The 16,175-nt window shown below is 40.4% G+C and overlaps 1 protein-coding gene across 1 annotated transcript; it reads right to left on the bottom strand.

Moving 5' to 3' along the window:
* Positions 1-3,968: 3,968 nt before the first annotated feature.
* On the bottom strand, positions 3,969-9,662 carry si:dkey-12l12.1 (uncharacterized). Its single transcript, XM_061064696.1, has 6 exons — positions 9,399-9,662; positions 7,769-7,816; positions 6,603-6,713; positions 6,204-6,320; positions 4,517-4,597; positions 3,969-4,432 (listed from the first exon to the last, which is right to left on the bottom strand). The coding sequence occupies exons 1-6, from the start codon at positions 9,519-9,521 to the stop codon at positions 4,382-4,384; spliced, it is 531 nt and encodes a 176-aa protein (XP_060920679.1). The 5' UTR covers positions 9,522-9,662; the 3' UTR covers positions 3,969-4,381.
* Between the last annotated feature and the right edge of the window lie 6,513 nt (positions 9,663-16,175).

The raw sequence follows: 16,175 nt of genomic DNA, 5'->3' as shown, positions 1-16,175 counted from the left end.
CTCTACAGTTATGTTTCTTGAGCCGGCAACCATCTGGTTCCCAACATAAGTCCCTACAGAGTGAGCTACCCTGAGCTACTGCCGCTCATGTGCAGAAGGTTCCAATGAGGGTAGGTTTTGGATTTTAATAAGGCGTGTAGAAGATAATAACTTAATTTAAGTCAGGATTCTCAGCTGCTACGTTTCAAATTTGAATCAGGATTTGCAGCAGGTTAGTCTCTGACTCTAATCAGCAGTTAAAAAACATGTGTAAACACCACATAAATAATGCTAGTTTATTGTGGGCTTAGTATCACAGGTATAATCTCCACACTGGAGTCACATCAGAGCATCAAAAGAAGAAATATATGGTGTTTATCACTTCATTGGAGTTCCAGGAACTTGTAGAATGAACACATCTCCTTATTTAGACATGGTGTGTTGGTTTTTACATTACTTTGTCACATGTTCACATGTGAAGTCTACTGGTTACATGGTAGACTGGACTATACAAGTGGAACACTAACAATTTGTATTAACAATAGGTAATGGGATATCATTAAAGATAGTGACTACAAAGGTCTGTAGGCTATGTAAGATTAAAGATCTGTTTTAGTGGAAAAAAAGGGAGAACAGTTGACAGGCATCTTCTAACGCAGATGATGGCATTATTTGGATAAGAAAATGAATATGGCTGCAAAAGTGAATGAATTCTGCATGAGCCAATAAATAACCCTTCGCTTCGCCATACATGTTGAAAGGTCACCAGGCTGATATATTGAGCTGACGTCACAATGCTGTTACTGAAGACTCACACATATCTCTCTTTTTTTCATTAGGGCCCAAGTGATGTGACAGGGATGGGCTTCTGTGACGGCATTCAGAGGAAGTTTTGACAGGCAGAGTTAGGGAGGCTGTTTGGAGGAGGTGATGTCAGGCCAGAGAGGAATGACAGGAGGTGAACGAAGACAGCCAACGCCCTGTATCTGATCTGATGGTAAGTGGCAGAAGATGAAGAGAAGGAGCCAAATTCAGCCTGAAAGCGCGGTCACAGTCTCAGGTCATTGGGAAGAAAGAAGACGAGGAGAACCACTTGAGGAATACAAAGCAGGGAATACCCTGTCAAGACTGAAAGTCACAAGAAGTCACATTTGAACGAAATTTGGCTGTTGCACTTTTACAGCCAAGTTAAACAAAAAAAAAATTAGCTTGACTTTTCATATGGTTTCCACCAACATTTTCACATCTTTATGTTGACTCAATGCTGTGAGCAAAGAACACAGCAACATTCCCTCAGTCTAGTCTGCAAGGACATAACTCAAACAACCAGAGTATTAGACAGATTGTAAACAAGCCAACTGTTTAGCCAGATTATCTTAACCTCTCATGTGAAGGTAAAAATAAAAATAAATACATCCAGAATACCGGTAACAATTTCTCATTGTACAGGAATACTTTATTCATTCACAACTATAGCAAAACCAAAATCAGTTCATCTTAAAATAGATTTGACTAAGCCAGTTAACTTCCCATTTATTCTCATGATGTTCATGTTTACCTAATTTTAAAGGGTTCCTTATTTCCTAACAAACCTGCCAGTGATAGTGTCTTTCCTATATCAACTCGTCAAGCTGCTGTAGCTGTTGCTAGGAACAGTTTGATGAATAAAATAAATATTGGACATTTTTGGAAAAACAACTCTTACGGACATTTTGTAAAAACAAAGTATCTTGTGTGCTCAGGTCAATATCTTGTGCCCACAAGATAAAGATAAAGATAAACGTTATTGATAAGATAATTATATTGTGTGCACAAGCAACAGAATAACTTCAGATATTTTTTTTTAACTTCTGGGATATGAGGGGCTCCGTAACATGCAGATATGAATTGATGTTAATATTGCTAAACAGTTTGTGTAGATGTTCAAAGATCAGAGCAGTGCAATGATTACGACATAGTTTATTGACTGACTGCTCGTGTTAATGCCTAATAAGACTTTTTCAAAGCAATGATATCATTTACGATACCATACAGTGACACAATCATGCCAAGAGCATGAATAAGACTCACAATAAACCCTAACTGTCTATTAGATAGAACAACACTGCAAATGACAATGTGTTGAAAAAGAAGATGGACATATGCTTCTACACAGTAGGCTAGTTGTGTAGGTATAAATCTTAGTTGGTCATATCCTCCTCGTAAAAAAAAAAATTGCTCCTCTCTGCTGAAGGAGAACTTGTTTGTGACTGTCTTTTCCCACATTGCATGCTGTTTGGGACGAGGAGGGTTCTGTCAACACAAACTAATACTTACATTGTGGTTTCCACTTCTTGAAAAGGATGCTTAAAGCCACTAACTACGTACGAAACCTGACTGAGCTTTTATGGGAAATTCTGACGTATCCCTCTGCCCGGCCATTTCCTACCGCAATCCTATAGATTGAAGGCTTCCTAATTGTTTTGTTAGAAGTTATTATCATCGGCTTTGTTCTCGAGGGGAATGACGAGAGGCTAAAATGCGGCACGCCATAACACAACCACGATGTCTGCGAAAAAGTTGTAAAGATTCCCTTTGTGTTGACCACACACAGAGACATGTGCTCAGGTTGAAGTTTGAATTTTTATTTAACATTTACATCACCAGAGGAAGCGGGTTTCTATGGTTGATTTCTGTTGAAGATGAGTTTGTGTGAACTGTCTGCAATGTGTTCACACGCTCGGACTGTTCCCCTTCCCCCGCTCAGGTCATCAATTGGGAGTTTCCAAGAATGTATTAACCCACGGGTACTGTCAGTCAGTTTATACCCTGCTGGAAGCCGTCACAGCCGTGTGTCTCCCTTGTTTTTTTTTCTCTCCAAAAATAGAGTATTAAGATCATGGCCTTTATCATTTCTGTTCTTCTGAGAAATCAGAATGCCATCCTGTGATTGTTTTCACCAAGACGACACAGAGACAGTCACAACCTAATCCAGGTTATCAGATGACTATGTCAACGGCTCAGGACTTTGTCTATTTTCTCCCAGAGCAGCTGCTGAAGGATATTCAGCATCAATTATGGGATTCAGAGGAAAAAGCTGAGTTTAAAAATAACATTTTGTTGTGTAATTTCCCCCCCTTTTCCTTCTGTTTGTGTCTATAAAAAAACACAATAATAAGACTGTGAGGACTGCATACTTACGTCATGCGCTCAGGGCTTTGATCAGTAAACGAGCGCAGGATGACTCATCCTATTCACTTGGATTGCCTTACACATTTACACAGGCTCGTTGGCCCCATCAGATTGCCTCATCCTCTGGATTTTCTGGTGGCATCACTCCGAGTGGTTCTGGGGACAATTTTAGGCATCATTTTTGCTGTTTTTATTTTTAACCCAGCGTACGCTTCAGTGTATTGTGCTTGTTTTTGTCAGGTGTTTTGCTGAATTTGATACGCTGAAAAAAGGATGAAGACTCAGATGCAGAAACAGCCCACATTTCACACACATTTACGTCAGTGTCCTGTGAAAACACTCAAACAAATCTTTTTGTCCCCACCATGCTGTGTTTCCATTTCCGGCCAAATGAATTTAAAACGGCACATGATATTTAAATAGACAAAGTTTGACTTCTTAAACAGATGGTCTGCACTACATTTAGCTCACATCCACATCCTATTTATTTGCTCTTGGCTTCTGTTGTATAAATGGATTATGGCCTTTTAAAGAAGAAAGCTTCCTGCTGCTTTATCCTGCCAACAAGGCACAGTACCTGTAACACTCACCATCCCTATTTGGGGACTTAATGGTGTTTCAGCCCGTGATACTTCATTTGAGGTCTTAGGCACTTATGTTGGGAAGCTGTGTTTTTCTGGGAAAGTGAGAGGGAAAGACTGAGCTGCTACAAAAACAGTTTCTTAACCAAATGTCAGTATGTGTGACGATTAATCACTTTCATAAAGAAGGCCCCAAAGAGAATAAAGTTACTGATGTAGAAAAACTTTAACACAATATGTCTCCACTAAACCTTTATTGAAATCTGATACAACACAAGACATATTTCTGCAAAAATATACCCCCAATCTTCATAAGGAATCTGTGATTAAATAGGTTACAACACAATGGAAAACTAGAATAATAATATGGGATCTTTTAATTTTTATATCATGCAGGTATATATTAGAAACTTAAAATAGTGCATATAAAGAATCCCTAAGTGTGGACTAGCTCATTCAGATCAGCGAGTCTACAGTTGAAACATCACTGATGGTCACAAACATCAAACTAAATCAACATAGAAGTTATTGGTCCAAATGTCAGATTTTCCCTCTAATGTTCAGTTTCTTAACATGTTTTCAGCAAAATGTGGACACGTTTGAACATGCACACTGTTTGCTAGATTTTTTATTTTTGTAGCATCCATCTTCTAAATGCTTCTTTTGGGTCTGTCCGTCTGTCCGTCAGTCTGCGGGTCTCCCTGGAAAGCAAAGAATAAACCGTGTAAATATTCAGCAAAGGTGGTCGACGTATGTTGAAGAGAATGAATGAACACACTTCTCACCAGGACAGAGAAAGCCCCCGAACGATTTGAGTTCCCTCTCTTTGAAGGATCGAGCTTCACCTGTCTCTTTGCTCGAGTCACCTGGAAGTGAAATCAAAAAACAGAAGAGAAGTTATTATGATAGTTTATGTGGCATGATGTCAAAAAGCCATTTTAACAAACACATGAGTGGACTGAACTGATCAAATAAAAAAGCCCTATAAGTCTGACTACACATCCGGCCCATTGACTGTAAACAAGGATACAGTAGATGACATGTCCCCTCCTCCTGCCATTGTATTAAGGTGACGACAAAAAACCTCCTAAACAGGCACGGACAGGTCACGCATTTGGAGCCTGAGTCTGCGCAGTTGAGATTGGTTGGGCTGCAATATTGACGTCCACCCTTTGCTATAACAGAAGCACATATTTACCTGACCAATAAAACTGCTAAAAACTAAGATCCCTCACACAGTACAGTCTACATTAGACAGAGTTTTGTGTGTCAGTTTGAAGCTGATAAACACAGTTATGGAAACTTTAAAGACCCTTGTGTTAGTATTCTTTATCCTCGCGCCATTCCTCTTCCACTCTGCTCATCCAGTGCACACTTAGCCCAGGAGCGACGTTTGTCGACAGAGCTATTGAGGTGGCGGTAGCTCAGATTGTAGGAAACTTGGGTTGGGTACCAGAGGGTTGCTGGTTCAAGTCCCTTTGTAAACCAAATTTGGCAATTGGGCTTGTAGCATGAGGGCTGCCAGAGCCGATGGGGGTTCTGCTCAAATGCACTTCTGCAGTACTCAGGAAGTGAACTGGCACCCCTCATGCGTTCTTTTCTGTGCAGTAACTCACTCTGACATCTCTCCATTAGTGCATGTCCATAGGGTTCAGTTTGTGCACATGTGTGGCCTAGTGTTTTGAGTGCGACCTCCATATACAGAAGCTGGCGGCCCGTGTTCCAATCCGACCAATGGCTCCTTTCCCGTATGTCATTCCTACTCTCTCTCTCTCTCTCCCCCTGATTTCTCACTCCATCCACTGTCCAGTCTCCACAATAAAGTCATAAATAGCCCATAAAAAATATTTAGAAAAAAAAATACAATCCTCTGGAGTACTATTGATGGCCGCCATGCTGAAAATGCTCTCTCAACGCAGACTCAGAGCTGGAGCTGAGAGCCTCTTGACAAACCGTTAATCGTGCTGCCTGTCAATCAGGACTTATTTTGTCTAACACTTATCCTTCATTAAATCAAAACTGATAAGTTATCAAAAAACTCACCACCCGTACAGTGTGTTGCTGATTGAGACATGAGCTGATCAGACCAATTTCGTTTTTTTTTATCCAGGCTGCAAACATGTTAATTTCTGCTGTAAAGACAGGCTTTTTTGACTGGATGTATTAATGACTTCCAATGCTTGTGCAGCCAGCGTCAAGTGGACACTTGACGAATTAGAGGATTTTGCCCTTCCGGCTTCATTTTTCAACACCGGATGTTGCTGCTTGGTCTGACACATGTCCCATCTGTTAACAAGGAGGAGACAGAGCTCATGGCCTACATTGCAGCCAGTCAGTGGGGCTAACTCCAAATGTTTTGGCTTCGCTTTTGAGGAGCTGTCATGCTGTCTATATTTTTATACAGTCTATGATCCAGCCTTTTTGCCCCAGCTGTTTTATCATCTTTATCAAGGGGTTGCCATGGAGACTCACCTGTAGGGGGTTAGATTTCTTGTCGTTGCTAAGGAGGGAGAAGGAGCCAACGCGGGATTTACGTTTGTTCTTTTTCTTTGTTGCAGCTTGAGCCAAGTGTCGTCTGGACCTATCAGTCTTTGAGACAAGGCACAGGGGTAAGCAGATACATTCATACATACTGTGCTCAAATTGAAACTGAATCCATTCTAATATTCTTCGAACATGAATGCGCTCAAATCATACTTATTATCTATCTAATATAAAAATAATGTTTTTGTGGATCATTCCTGTTTTTAAAGCAAACACAGATGATTCAGTATGACTAGAACTTTACTGGATTGTGAACCAGTCACCACCTCCCCCACATGTGGCTTTCTGATCACTCTGACTCCTGAGTGACTAACCAGATTGGTTTACCTGGATGAGAGTGTTTGGGAAGCCTTTGACAGAGACAGCCCCGGGAAGGCTGGAGTGGCTCAGGTGGGTGGGACCCCTCCTCTCCTGCTGTCTCTTACGTCTGAACAAAACCTATAACGATGAGACAGTCAGAACCATATCCACATCCACACAGAGATACAGCAGCTCCTGCATGTTTCCTGGTATGCTGCATCAAGTCTTATAGGAGAATAATATTCTAGTGTTAGTCTATTCTGCTCTTTCTTTCCCATCACTGCTGCTCTGTACTGGCACATCCAGTCTCTAAAATGTAATTGCAGTCAAACTCTAAATAATGGAGAGGAAATGGCAAAATAATTTTTGTCAGCATCCCCACCATTACTGCATTCCTCATTTATCTGCACATACACGAAGCACTGCCATTGATCCACTTGCTTTCCTAATTAATGTACTGCCACATGGAGGAACAACCTATTTCCATTTGCCAATTAGGGCTTTATGATCAAATTTATGACAGTACCACAGGGCTTAGAGTCCAATCAATGCCCTTTTTTTTTGCTCCAAAGTTATATAAGTGTGGAAATAAAAACACGGCTTCCAGTACTGAATAATGACTTCCTGCTCTTTCTCTTTTTCTGCTCTGTTGCAAACAACAACTACATTGTAGCCACAAAATATTAGCATTGCAATCATCTGTGATGCAATTAAATGGACTTACAGAGATTGATGTCGACCTATGTTTGGATGACTGCCTTAATTTTCATTCTGGATGGAGCTAATGAAATATCTCCAAATTCACTGTGGTAACAGCCATCCAGTTATGAGTATGAGTATTGCACAAGTTACCATCTAACTTGTGCGCACAAGTTAATATCTTGTGTGCTCAACATAATTATCTTGTCCGACAACATAACAACTTGTGCACCCAAGATAATAGATACTATACTGTAGATTTTTTGTAACTTTTTCGGACCTCAGGGGCTCTTCAGGTTTCTTTCTTCTTCTCTTTCTCTCAAGAATTTTAAAACCGTCTTTTGTAGTTTAAAGGCAACCACATACAATCTAAATGTTTAATTCATAGTTGTCCTGGGATGTTTTTTTCCTTATCTTTGCCGTGCTGTGACCATGCATCCAAATCCCTCAAAGTTAGACCTGCTTCAGACCGAGCACAAGGTGGTGACACTTACCTGTCCATCAGTCAAGGGCAGCTCCCTCTGCTGCTTCTGATCATCATACTGCAAAGGGGGAAAAATAGAGGGTCAAGTGTCATCACAATTGCATTTTTTTTTCAAGAGGGTTTATATTCAAGACTGAAATCCCTACCCTTTAGCACAATTTTATTCATTAGCTTCTACGGGACCCAGTGAGTTTAATTAAACTGAGCTGCATGCTTTGTAAGTGTGAGTATGTGTTTATGTGTGTGCGTGAGATATTTAACCAAATTCAGCCTCCTTCAAAACCTGCCACAATCCATCTGGCTTTCTGCTTTTGTGCACATAATGTCTTGCAGAGTCCCATAAATGACTCCTTTAATTTATTCCACTTCATTATAAACACGAGTGACCTTGGTGGAAAACTTCAAAACACAAGTGAACTACACTAAATGTAGCCTCTTTAAAGATGCTTCATCGTGTATTAGTTAGCGGTCACCACATTAGAAGCTTCAAATTGCGCATGCTGTAATTATAATACAACTAGCTGCTGCAGAGAAGCACATATGTGGCACATAGGATGGAGAAGAATGCCCAATGAAAAGTCTTTCATGTGTGGGTGAAAATCCTCAACTCCTGCAGCTGTCCGATCCGTTGTCCAGATGAGGGAGATTACTTTGGACACAACATGAGGATTGTCCGCAGACAAGCGCTAACCACGAGTTTAAAGTATAACAGGCGGCTGCCACATGAAAAGCCAAAAAAGGGAGCAGAAAGATTTTGTTCCACAGACGGGGTATATTTTCAGTGTGGTGTCAGTATGGCTGTAAAAACCATCACAATGAGACTTTGTTTCTGTTAGAAAAATAAATGATATGTCTCCACAGGTCAGGGTTAGACTGTACACGTCTCCAGCCAGCCTGTAATGCAATTGACCACTATTATCGTCAGAGCAAAAACTCTTTTCCAAGGAGTCAGAGTGAAGTCACATTCCTCCAGAGTGGCTGGCTTCCTTTGACCCAAGCTTCTGTAAAAACACTGACCAACACTGTCTGAACCAAATCACTTTAAAATTTGAGTCATTGTAACCTATCCTCAAAGTACAAACTGTGAGAAATTATTATAAATCGTAAAAACAACAACAGATTATTAAAATGAATCTTGTATTATTTGCTGTTTTAAATCTATGCCATTCAACCAGACTGGCTTGTACAAAACATTTCAGACAGATATGTCCAAACCTTTCAGACAGATATGTCCAAACCTTTCAGACAGATATGTCCAAACCTTTAAGAAAAAACACTTTAATTTGTACTTATTTTCACATTTTAAGACACACAGCTTTCTTCAAATACGAACCACATTGCCTAAATATAACTTTAGAGCTTTAATTCCACTATTTTGAGAAAGATAAAGCATTCAACTGAGCTGTCCTTGCTGGTGAAAAGGCTGATAATTCAGATTTTCTTTCCACTTTGATTTAACAGAAGTGTCGGTTATTATGTATTAGGTAGTTTCTATCCAGCAAACAACATTTAAAAAGACTTAAACAGACGTCACTCACCCCTGAAGTGTCACATCAGCACTGATGATGACTGACGCATAATAGACACCTTGGTCGATGCTGTCAATCCCTAACTATCACATCCAGAGGTGTGTCTCTTACCTGTCCGTCTGCGGTCTGTCCGCTGACACACAGCTCTCCCTGTGTTGATCCTGAGCAGTCGAGGGCATGTGACAGCAGGCTCGCTTGCAGGCACAGCACACACAGCCAGATAGTAAACCCCATGATCCAGGCAGGAACTCGAGTGTTCCCTGCCCCTGTCAGCTCTCAGCTTTATATGCTCGGCTCTGCTAATGGGGACCAGATGCAGGGGAACGGGAGGCCATGCCAGCTTCACACAGACAAACAGCCCACCACAATTCTGCTCTCTGCGCCAGCCAGTGGCCTGCGGTCCTGCAGAAACATGTCAGACATGTAGAGGGGCCTCCCCTTTAAAGACTCCCCCACCTACCCAAAGAGGAGTATAAAGGACATTTTCCACTTATGCCTGCACTGTAGCTCCAGCCAAAGTGTGTGTGTGTTTAAGAGTGTGTAAATAAGAGAGCAGAGACATAGAAGAGTTACTTGCGTTGTCAAACCTCTCTACACAACACATGAAAAATTGGTGGTTTGGTTCTTGTAATGTCTTGAAGAAATGCCGGATTACGCAGCGATTTGTCTCCTTTCCTGCTTCTTTCAAAATGTGTACATACACAGGCTGTTTATACAGTTCCAAACACTTCAGAAAGCCTTTTAGAATTACTGTAATTACTCTTCTCAGTGGAATATACAGCAGCTATCAACACTGCTAATTCATCTCGCAGTTTGTAGACTTCAGCTGAATAAGCTTTGACAAAAGAGATGAAATCCTGACTGTCAGATGTGGATAAGAAACACAAATGGTTTCTTATGGTTTGAGGGAAACTGTTGAAGAAAAAACGTAAATAAATGAAGAGACTTGGTTCATTTTCTATAAAATGTACAGTATGTTTTACATTATCTGGAAAGCATATTGAGGGTCGTAAATGTACCGCTGTGGGAGCTTATATGGTCTGTAAAACACAGCACACCATAAAGAAGGCATCTCCTGATGGGGTGAGTTAAACATGAATAGGCACCCTGTCTCAAGGTGTATTACAGGATGGAAAGAGTGAGTTGGAGAGGGAGAGACGAGAATCCAGTCTTCTAGCCTCAGGCTCTGGGTCACAGAGGCAATGTTTCCCGACAGGACTGGAAATGAACACTGCTGTGAAAATTGCAAAATTAAAGTTAAGTTTCATTTCCGGTCCAAGCGCATATACCACTTTCCTGTCCTCAAGCGTATCGGTGACTTGAAAAAAGAAAGTGAACGCATTTGTCAAGTCTGAAAATTTCCCGGTGAGTCACGGTTTGAGTACGAAAAATGAGAGATTAATTTAAAGGCTCCCCCCTTTACTCTGAAATCTGTTCAACGCTATTTTGAGAACTGTTGAGGTTCAGTGAGACCACCGGCTAGACGGCTGCAAGCTAACATGAATTATTGGATGGGATATTTAGTCAGGAAATGAAAGAAGGGAAGAGTGAAAAAGACCTCTGAAACCAACATTGCTATACTTGGCAACCAATGCAAAATGGGCTCAAGTCTACAAATGGACAAACATTTTATTGGATAAATGTAGCTTTTATTTAAGTGTTATTTCTACTGAGCTTCACCGTCTGTGTCTATAGTTTAAGAAAACATCAGAACATTTCCTGTAAGATGTGTTGAAACCATGTACAAGTTTAAATGAAAGATTAGTTAGTTAGAGATCTGGTTTTGGTTGACACATGACGTTTCGGGGCAGGGATTGGATGTATTTCCCCCAGCATGACAGCACAGGTGAATCGGGTTTGGATACAATTCAGTGATTGGATAGCATTCAAACCGGCGAAGATTGTGACGGGGACTTAGCGGCAAAGAAATGAAATTGTGATCATACGGGGTATGCCATGCGGAAAGGGGGAACCTTTGGGGGTTGACTTTTACCCACGGCTGTAGAATTGGCCTGCTTTCTATTGGACAGGCAGGTGCCAGACAGCAGGGGTCAGCTTGTGATAGCTTGCCAAATGATTGGCTTTTCCATTACAAAAATGTAAGCTAGTAGTGTAGGCACAAGCAAACAAACACACTAATTCCTGATGTGGGCGTGCACTTCTGGCCAATTTGAATGTTGTGTTTACAAGCTGCATCAAACATTTCTACTGATTCTACCTTTTAGGTCTCACAAACCGCAAAGTGGCCATGTAAAGGTATAACAATCACAGCAAGAGGGACTTATTTTATATCCCAAATCCTTATTAATAATCGACCTTGAATCGAGCTGTTGCATATATGACTGTATTCTGCCATTTTTGTGAACAATGAGGAATTATTTATGTGGGAAGGAAATGATAACACCATTAGCCTGTTCTATAGTTATCATTCCACAGAAATGCTTTGTGGCTAATGGAGGGCAGTAACAGTGCATGTAGGCCTTTGTGTTTACAGCTTATTTTATCAATAAACCACTTTATTTTATGTTGACCAGCATGTTGTTCAATGCAAATGTATCTTTGTTTATGTTGGCGTCTTCATTTCATTGTTAGACGCTGTCTGTAAATGCCGGAAGAGGAGGAGGACGAGAAGGACGATACATTTCTGAATTCCAAAATCCACACAGCTCCTCATAACTTTTGCAATGTGCAACATAGAGGTATAACGGGGAACAACATACTGCACAGAGCCACATTTAGTATTCCGCTTCCCTGCCTCCCTATGGGAAGTGTCATTATTCAGCACTTCTGCTTTGAGCTGCTGCCAATGTGTTTGACGATCAGACTCTACGACTAGCAGCTGTTGAACTTACATACTTACTGTCTGCTCTGATCAAAGATGACAAGACAGATAATTTGTGACACATAAAAACCCACAGAGATGTTTTTGTCTGAGTGTGAGCGTAAGAAAAGAGCTCGTTCACAGCAGGATGACGGAGGAGAGAAAACAGGAAATCTAACTTAAGACAAAACATCTGGATTAGGAGTGATGTGACGCATCCAGTGATGGATGTTTTGGATTAGGTAAGTGAAACAATGACTGTCTCATTTCCACATTGGTTAAAGGGTGAGCTCACCCACATAAAAAAGAAAGCAATGAATATTTCATAGTATCATCTATTGGTTTATTTGACAAGATTTTAAGGAATCTGCTTCAGAAAAAAGACCACCACAACAATACTCCAGAAGGAAAGGAAAATAGTTAATGTGGCTGAAAACATTTTCAAAGTTCAACAGGATTAGTTCTTTTATTTTTTCAGAAACAGTGTTCCTATTACTCTGCATAATCCACAACCTCTCTTTGAACCTTTGTACATAAGAACTACCTTTTTGGCACAAGGTTGTTCATATGAAAGCTATTTACATAATGGGGAAAGTTAAAATATATATTTGTTATGTTGAAATGGATGATCTAACACTGCTTCATTGCAGCTCTAGCCAAGTAAGTAAGTAAGTACATTTTATTTATATAGCATTTTTCACAGACAAAGATAACAAAGTGCTTTACAGCAACAAAATATAACATAATAAAAACAGGAAAAAACGAGTAGTTCATGGACTGACATTGTAAAGTCAGGCTATGACCAGGAACAACAATTGGCACAGAAAGAGGTAGACTGTGAGGACAACAGTGAGGATAGCTTAGCTTAGCATAAAGATCAGAAATAGCTGGCCTATTCCTGACTCAAGCTACAAAATATTGAAAAACAGGACGACTAGCTGTTTCACTCGCATGCTCTCAGTCTGACCGCTAAGCTTATTGGTAGCTAGCTTATTAAACAAGAGTCCAATGTCCTAAAGTGTAAAGCCAGTTGACCGGCTGGCTGACGTAACAGTCGTCTAGCCTCCTTGCGCATAAAGGCATGATCCTCTTTAGGCCTCCAAACAAAACTCAATCGTGCTCAAAATAGCATTTTCTTATCATGTCTTCATGTAAATCTATGCAGATACAACATGTGAGAGATTAAAGGAACTCCCAAGTTCAGGAGGCAATGTGTGTATACTTAATGTTAGGTCATGTAGATAATAGCCTCAAGCTGAGAAATGGCAGACTGAACCTCATGCCCTCTCTTCTCGGTACAGCTGGACAGGCTTATAGGTCTGATTGTAAATCAATACTTCTCTCCAGAACACTGTCTTCTTCTTCTTCTTCTTCTTAGGCTTCTTCTTATGCGGCTGCTTTGGTAACGGCTTTGTGAAAGAAGCAAAGCTTTCAATCCTCTCATGTGGAAGCCAAGGCTGAGGAAAAGCATTACGTCTGTGCTTCAATTTGTGTATTTGTCATTGACCAATGAGGGGTTATTGTCTGGCCTTTTATCATTAACTTTCACTTTATATGTCTCTGGCTGTTTGAGCATTAGTTTGCTCACACCAAACAACGCTCATTTGACTCAAAGTCAATCTTAAATAAATCATCACTTACCAAGAACTATTTGTCTTTAATCTCACATTTTTACACAGTGGTATTTCACTGATGAAAAAAAAAACTCAGCAATCAAAGCATTCATTTTCACACATCAGATTAAGTGCAGCTTTATTCCAAATGGAATCATTTAGATGCACTATCAGTTCAGACTTCAAAGACACCAGACAGGGAAATATTTAGTCAGACGATAATCAATTTCATGGTGACACACTGTGGTTTTGGGCTATGTGGAAATTTGACATCTCAAATGAGTCAATACACCAACATATGAGGTGGTTTTAAAATAGAGTGGAACTTATCCACTCCACAATTATAAGAAAATAGGCCATGTGCATGATAACACCTTCCATTTTTGCGTCAGTTTTGATCTGTGTGCTTGTTGTTTACAATGTGAAAACTTATAGACAGAGTACATCAGAATATAACACAAAATTGTAAAGAGCTTTTATTGACAATGAACTCCTCTACATACATTTTACACATTCTACCCTATCAGTAAAAAGTACAAATATAATCTGTTAGGATTTAACTACTAACAACATTTTGGTTTTCTTGATGAGCTTAGTTGGCACCATAATAGCATTTAATGGCTTTTCCATAATGATGTGGAGGGCTACCCTCGTTCCTCCATTAAAAGCCAAGTCAAATAGATATCACTTCACAGAACTATATTCGGTCAGCTCAGATTCACTGAGATAAGCTGTTTCATCAGCTTTTGTTTAAGCTCTTACAATGTCAGATGTTTCTTTATCTTTCTACAGGCATTGAGATTTGGCCTCAGTGCCGTAATGAAGCTTCACTTTTGTAAAAATGTTTTATCATTGCATCATCGCCTCTGGCAATGTAAAAGGGGCTTTCGACTACTGCGCAACTTGTACCACAAAATGTGTTGCATCAAAATGACAAATATTCAGCTGCAGCAAAGCTACATAAATAAGCATCAAAAGAACAAGAGCTGGTTGTAGAAAAGTCAGTCGACAAACGTGAAACCCACAGTGTTCATGACATTCTAGTGAACCTTTATTGTGGCAATAATATACATACAAAAGTGCAAATTTACCTCAACTTGTTTGGTTATTATCGCCATTGTTCATTCAGCCAGAATACTTAACATGATATCATGAGAGAGAGTCACACGTAATAAGGGTCATGCCCTCTGACTACCTCTCCTTTATATCCAGTCCTGTCTCTGTTCTGGTTACCATGGCAGCAAGGAGTTCGATTCAAACAATGCCACTGAGGTCTGAAGCATTCGATGAGAGGATCGAGCCGACCATGTCTGTATGTGAGAGAAGGTGTGGACATGCTTAGTCTGATGTGTGCATTGTGCAGTTTTGATTTCCAAACTAACAAAAGCAGGGTAGGTGACATTTTTGTGACCAATTTTTTGGAGGTGAATACAGATACATGAAGAACAGGGTTTTTTCTGTGTTTGTAAACAGGTGGGATTAATTGATTATAGATGATTCTGTAGAGCCCATTGACAGGGCTTTATCTGAAAAAAAAAAAACGGGATGAATTTGTCCTTTGCCACATGTCAGATGTCTTTGAACCGAGGTCTCTTTCCTTCTGTCTTCTACTTTAAAGGAATACAAAATCACACAATTTTACCTCAACGTACAGTTTTGGAAATCAGCAGCATGCCTCCCTGGACTCTACCAACTCTTCAGGAAAATACTTGGCTATTTTGCAGCCTTATGTTTTTTAACATGAAGCTGTAAAACCAGTTTTTACAGGTAGCTGCAAACTGCCAGCCATTTGTTGCTGAGCAGTGGCATACAGTGGGTCAAACTGGAATTCTGTGGCTGACATTAACTTGTTTCTGCAGTTTGATATGAGGAGGGTGGGATCAGGGAGAATAAAACAAAGAATAGGACTGTGAGCTTGAAGATGGTAAAGCTCCGGAAAGGAACTTTCAATTTGTGCCAATTCCAGTGCCCCCTTTGCGACGAAGCAGCACCTCATATCTCTGCTTAACGTGCATCCTTTATCCTGCTTTCTTTTAAAGTAGCAATATGTAACTCTGACACTTTAAGCGTTTAAAATTAGGTACTGCAGTCTGAATTCAAAACATTGGAGAGAGATGTCTCCCCCTGCCCTCTCCTCCCTAGAGTCGGTACGCACGCTGGTTGCCATGTCGCGGACAAAAAAGCTTCAGTGTTTAGCCAGCTCTGCATCGGTTTTAAAACCTTTCTGGATTCTAGCCTCTCTCCATTTGTTCAAAAGCATCTTCAATATTCATCCTAGTTTAACCTTGTTTCTGGTTGTGGAGCTCTTTAGAAAATGTTGGGGGTCTTTCTTGTACGTCGGGTACAGTCAGTCATATCTGAACCAGTTTGCATGCCCGCTTCCATCGCTGTAATACCAGTTGGTTTGCCATTTGCCTAGCATAAATTTCCTGAACACTATGGCAAATATCAGCC

The sequence above is a fragment of the Labrus mixtus genome, chromosome 19, assembly GCF_963584025.1.
Source record: "Labrus mixtus chromosome 19, fLabMix1.1, whole genome shotgun sequence".
NCBI classification, from domain to species: Eukaryota; Metazoa; Chordata; class Actinopteri; order Labriformes; family Labridae; genus Labrus; species Labrus mixtus.
The sequence above is the reverse complement of the archived record's forward strand: the minus strand, read 5'-3'. Positions and strand labels throughout refer to the sequence as shown.

Bases quoted from the DNA above. Each gene is read 5' to 3' on its own strand.
- si:dkey-12l12.1 (XM_061064696.1), bottom strand. From the start codon at position 9,521: ATGGGGTTTACTATCTGGCTGTGTGTGCTGTGCCTGCAAGCGAGCCTG. The intron at 6,714-7,768 runs GTAAGTGTCACC...TCATCGTTATAG, and splicing joins TGCCCTTGACTGATGGACAG to GTTTTGTTCAGACGTAAGAG. The intron at 6,321-6,602 runs GTAAACCAATCT...CTTGTCTCAAAG, and splicing joins TCCCAAACACTCTCATCCAG to ACTGATAGGTCCAGACGACA.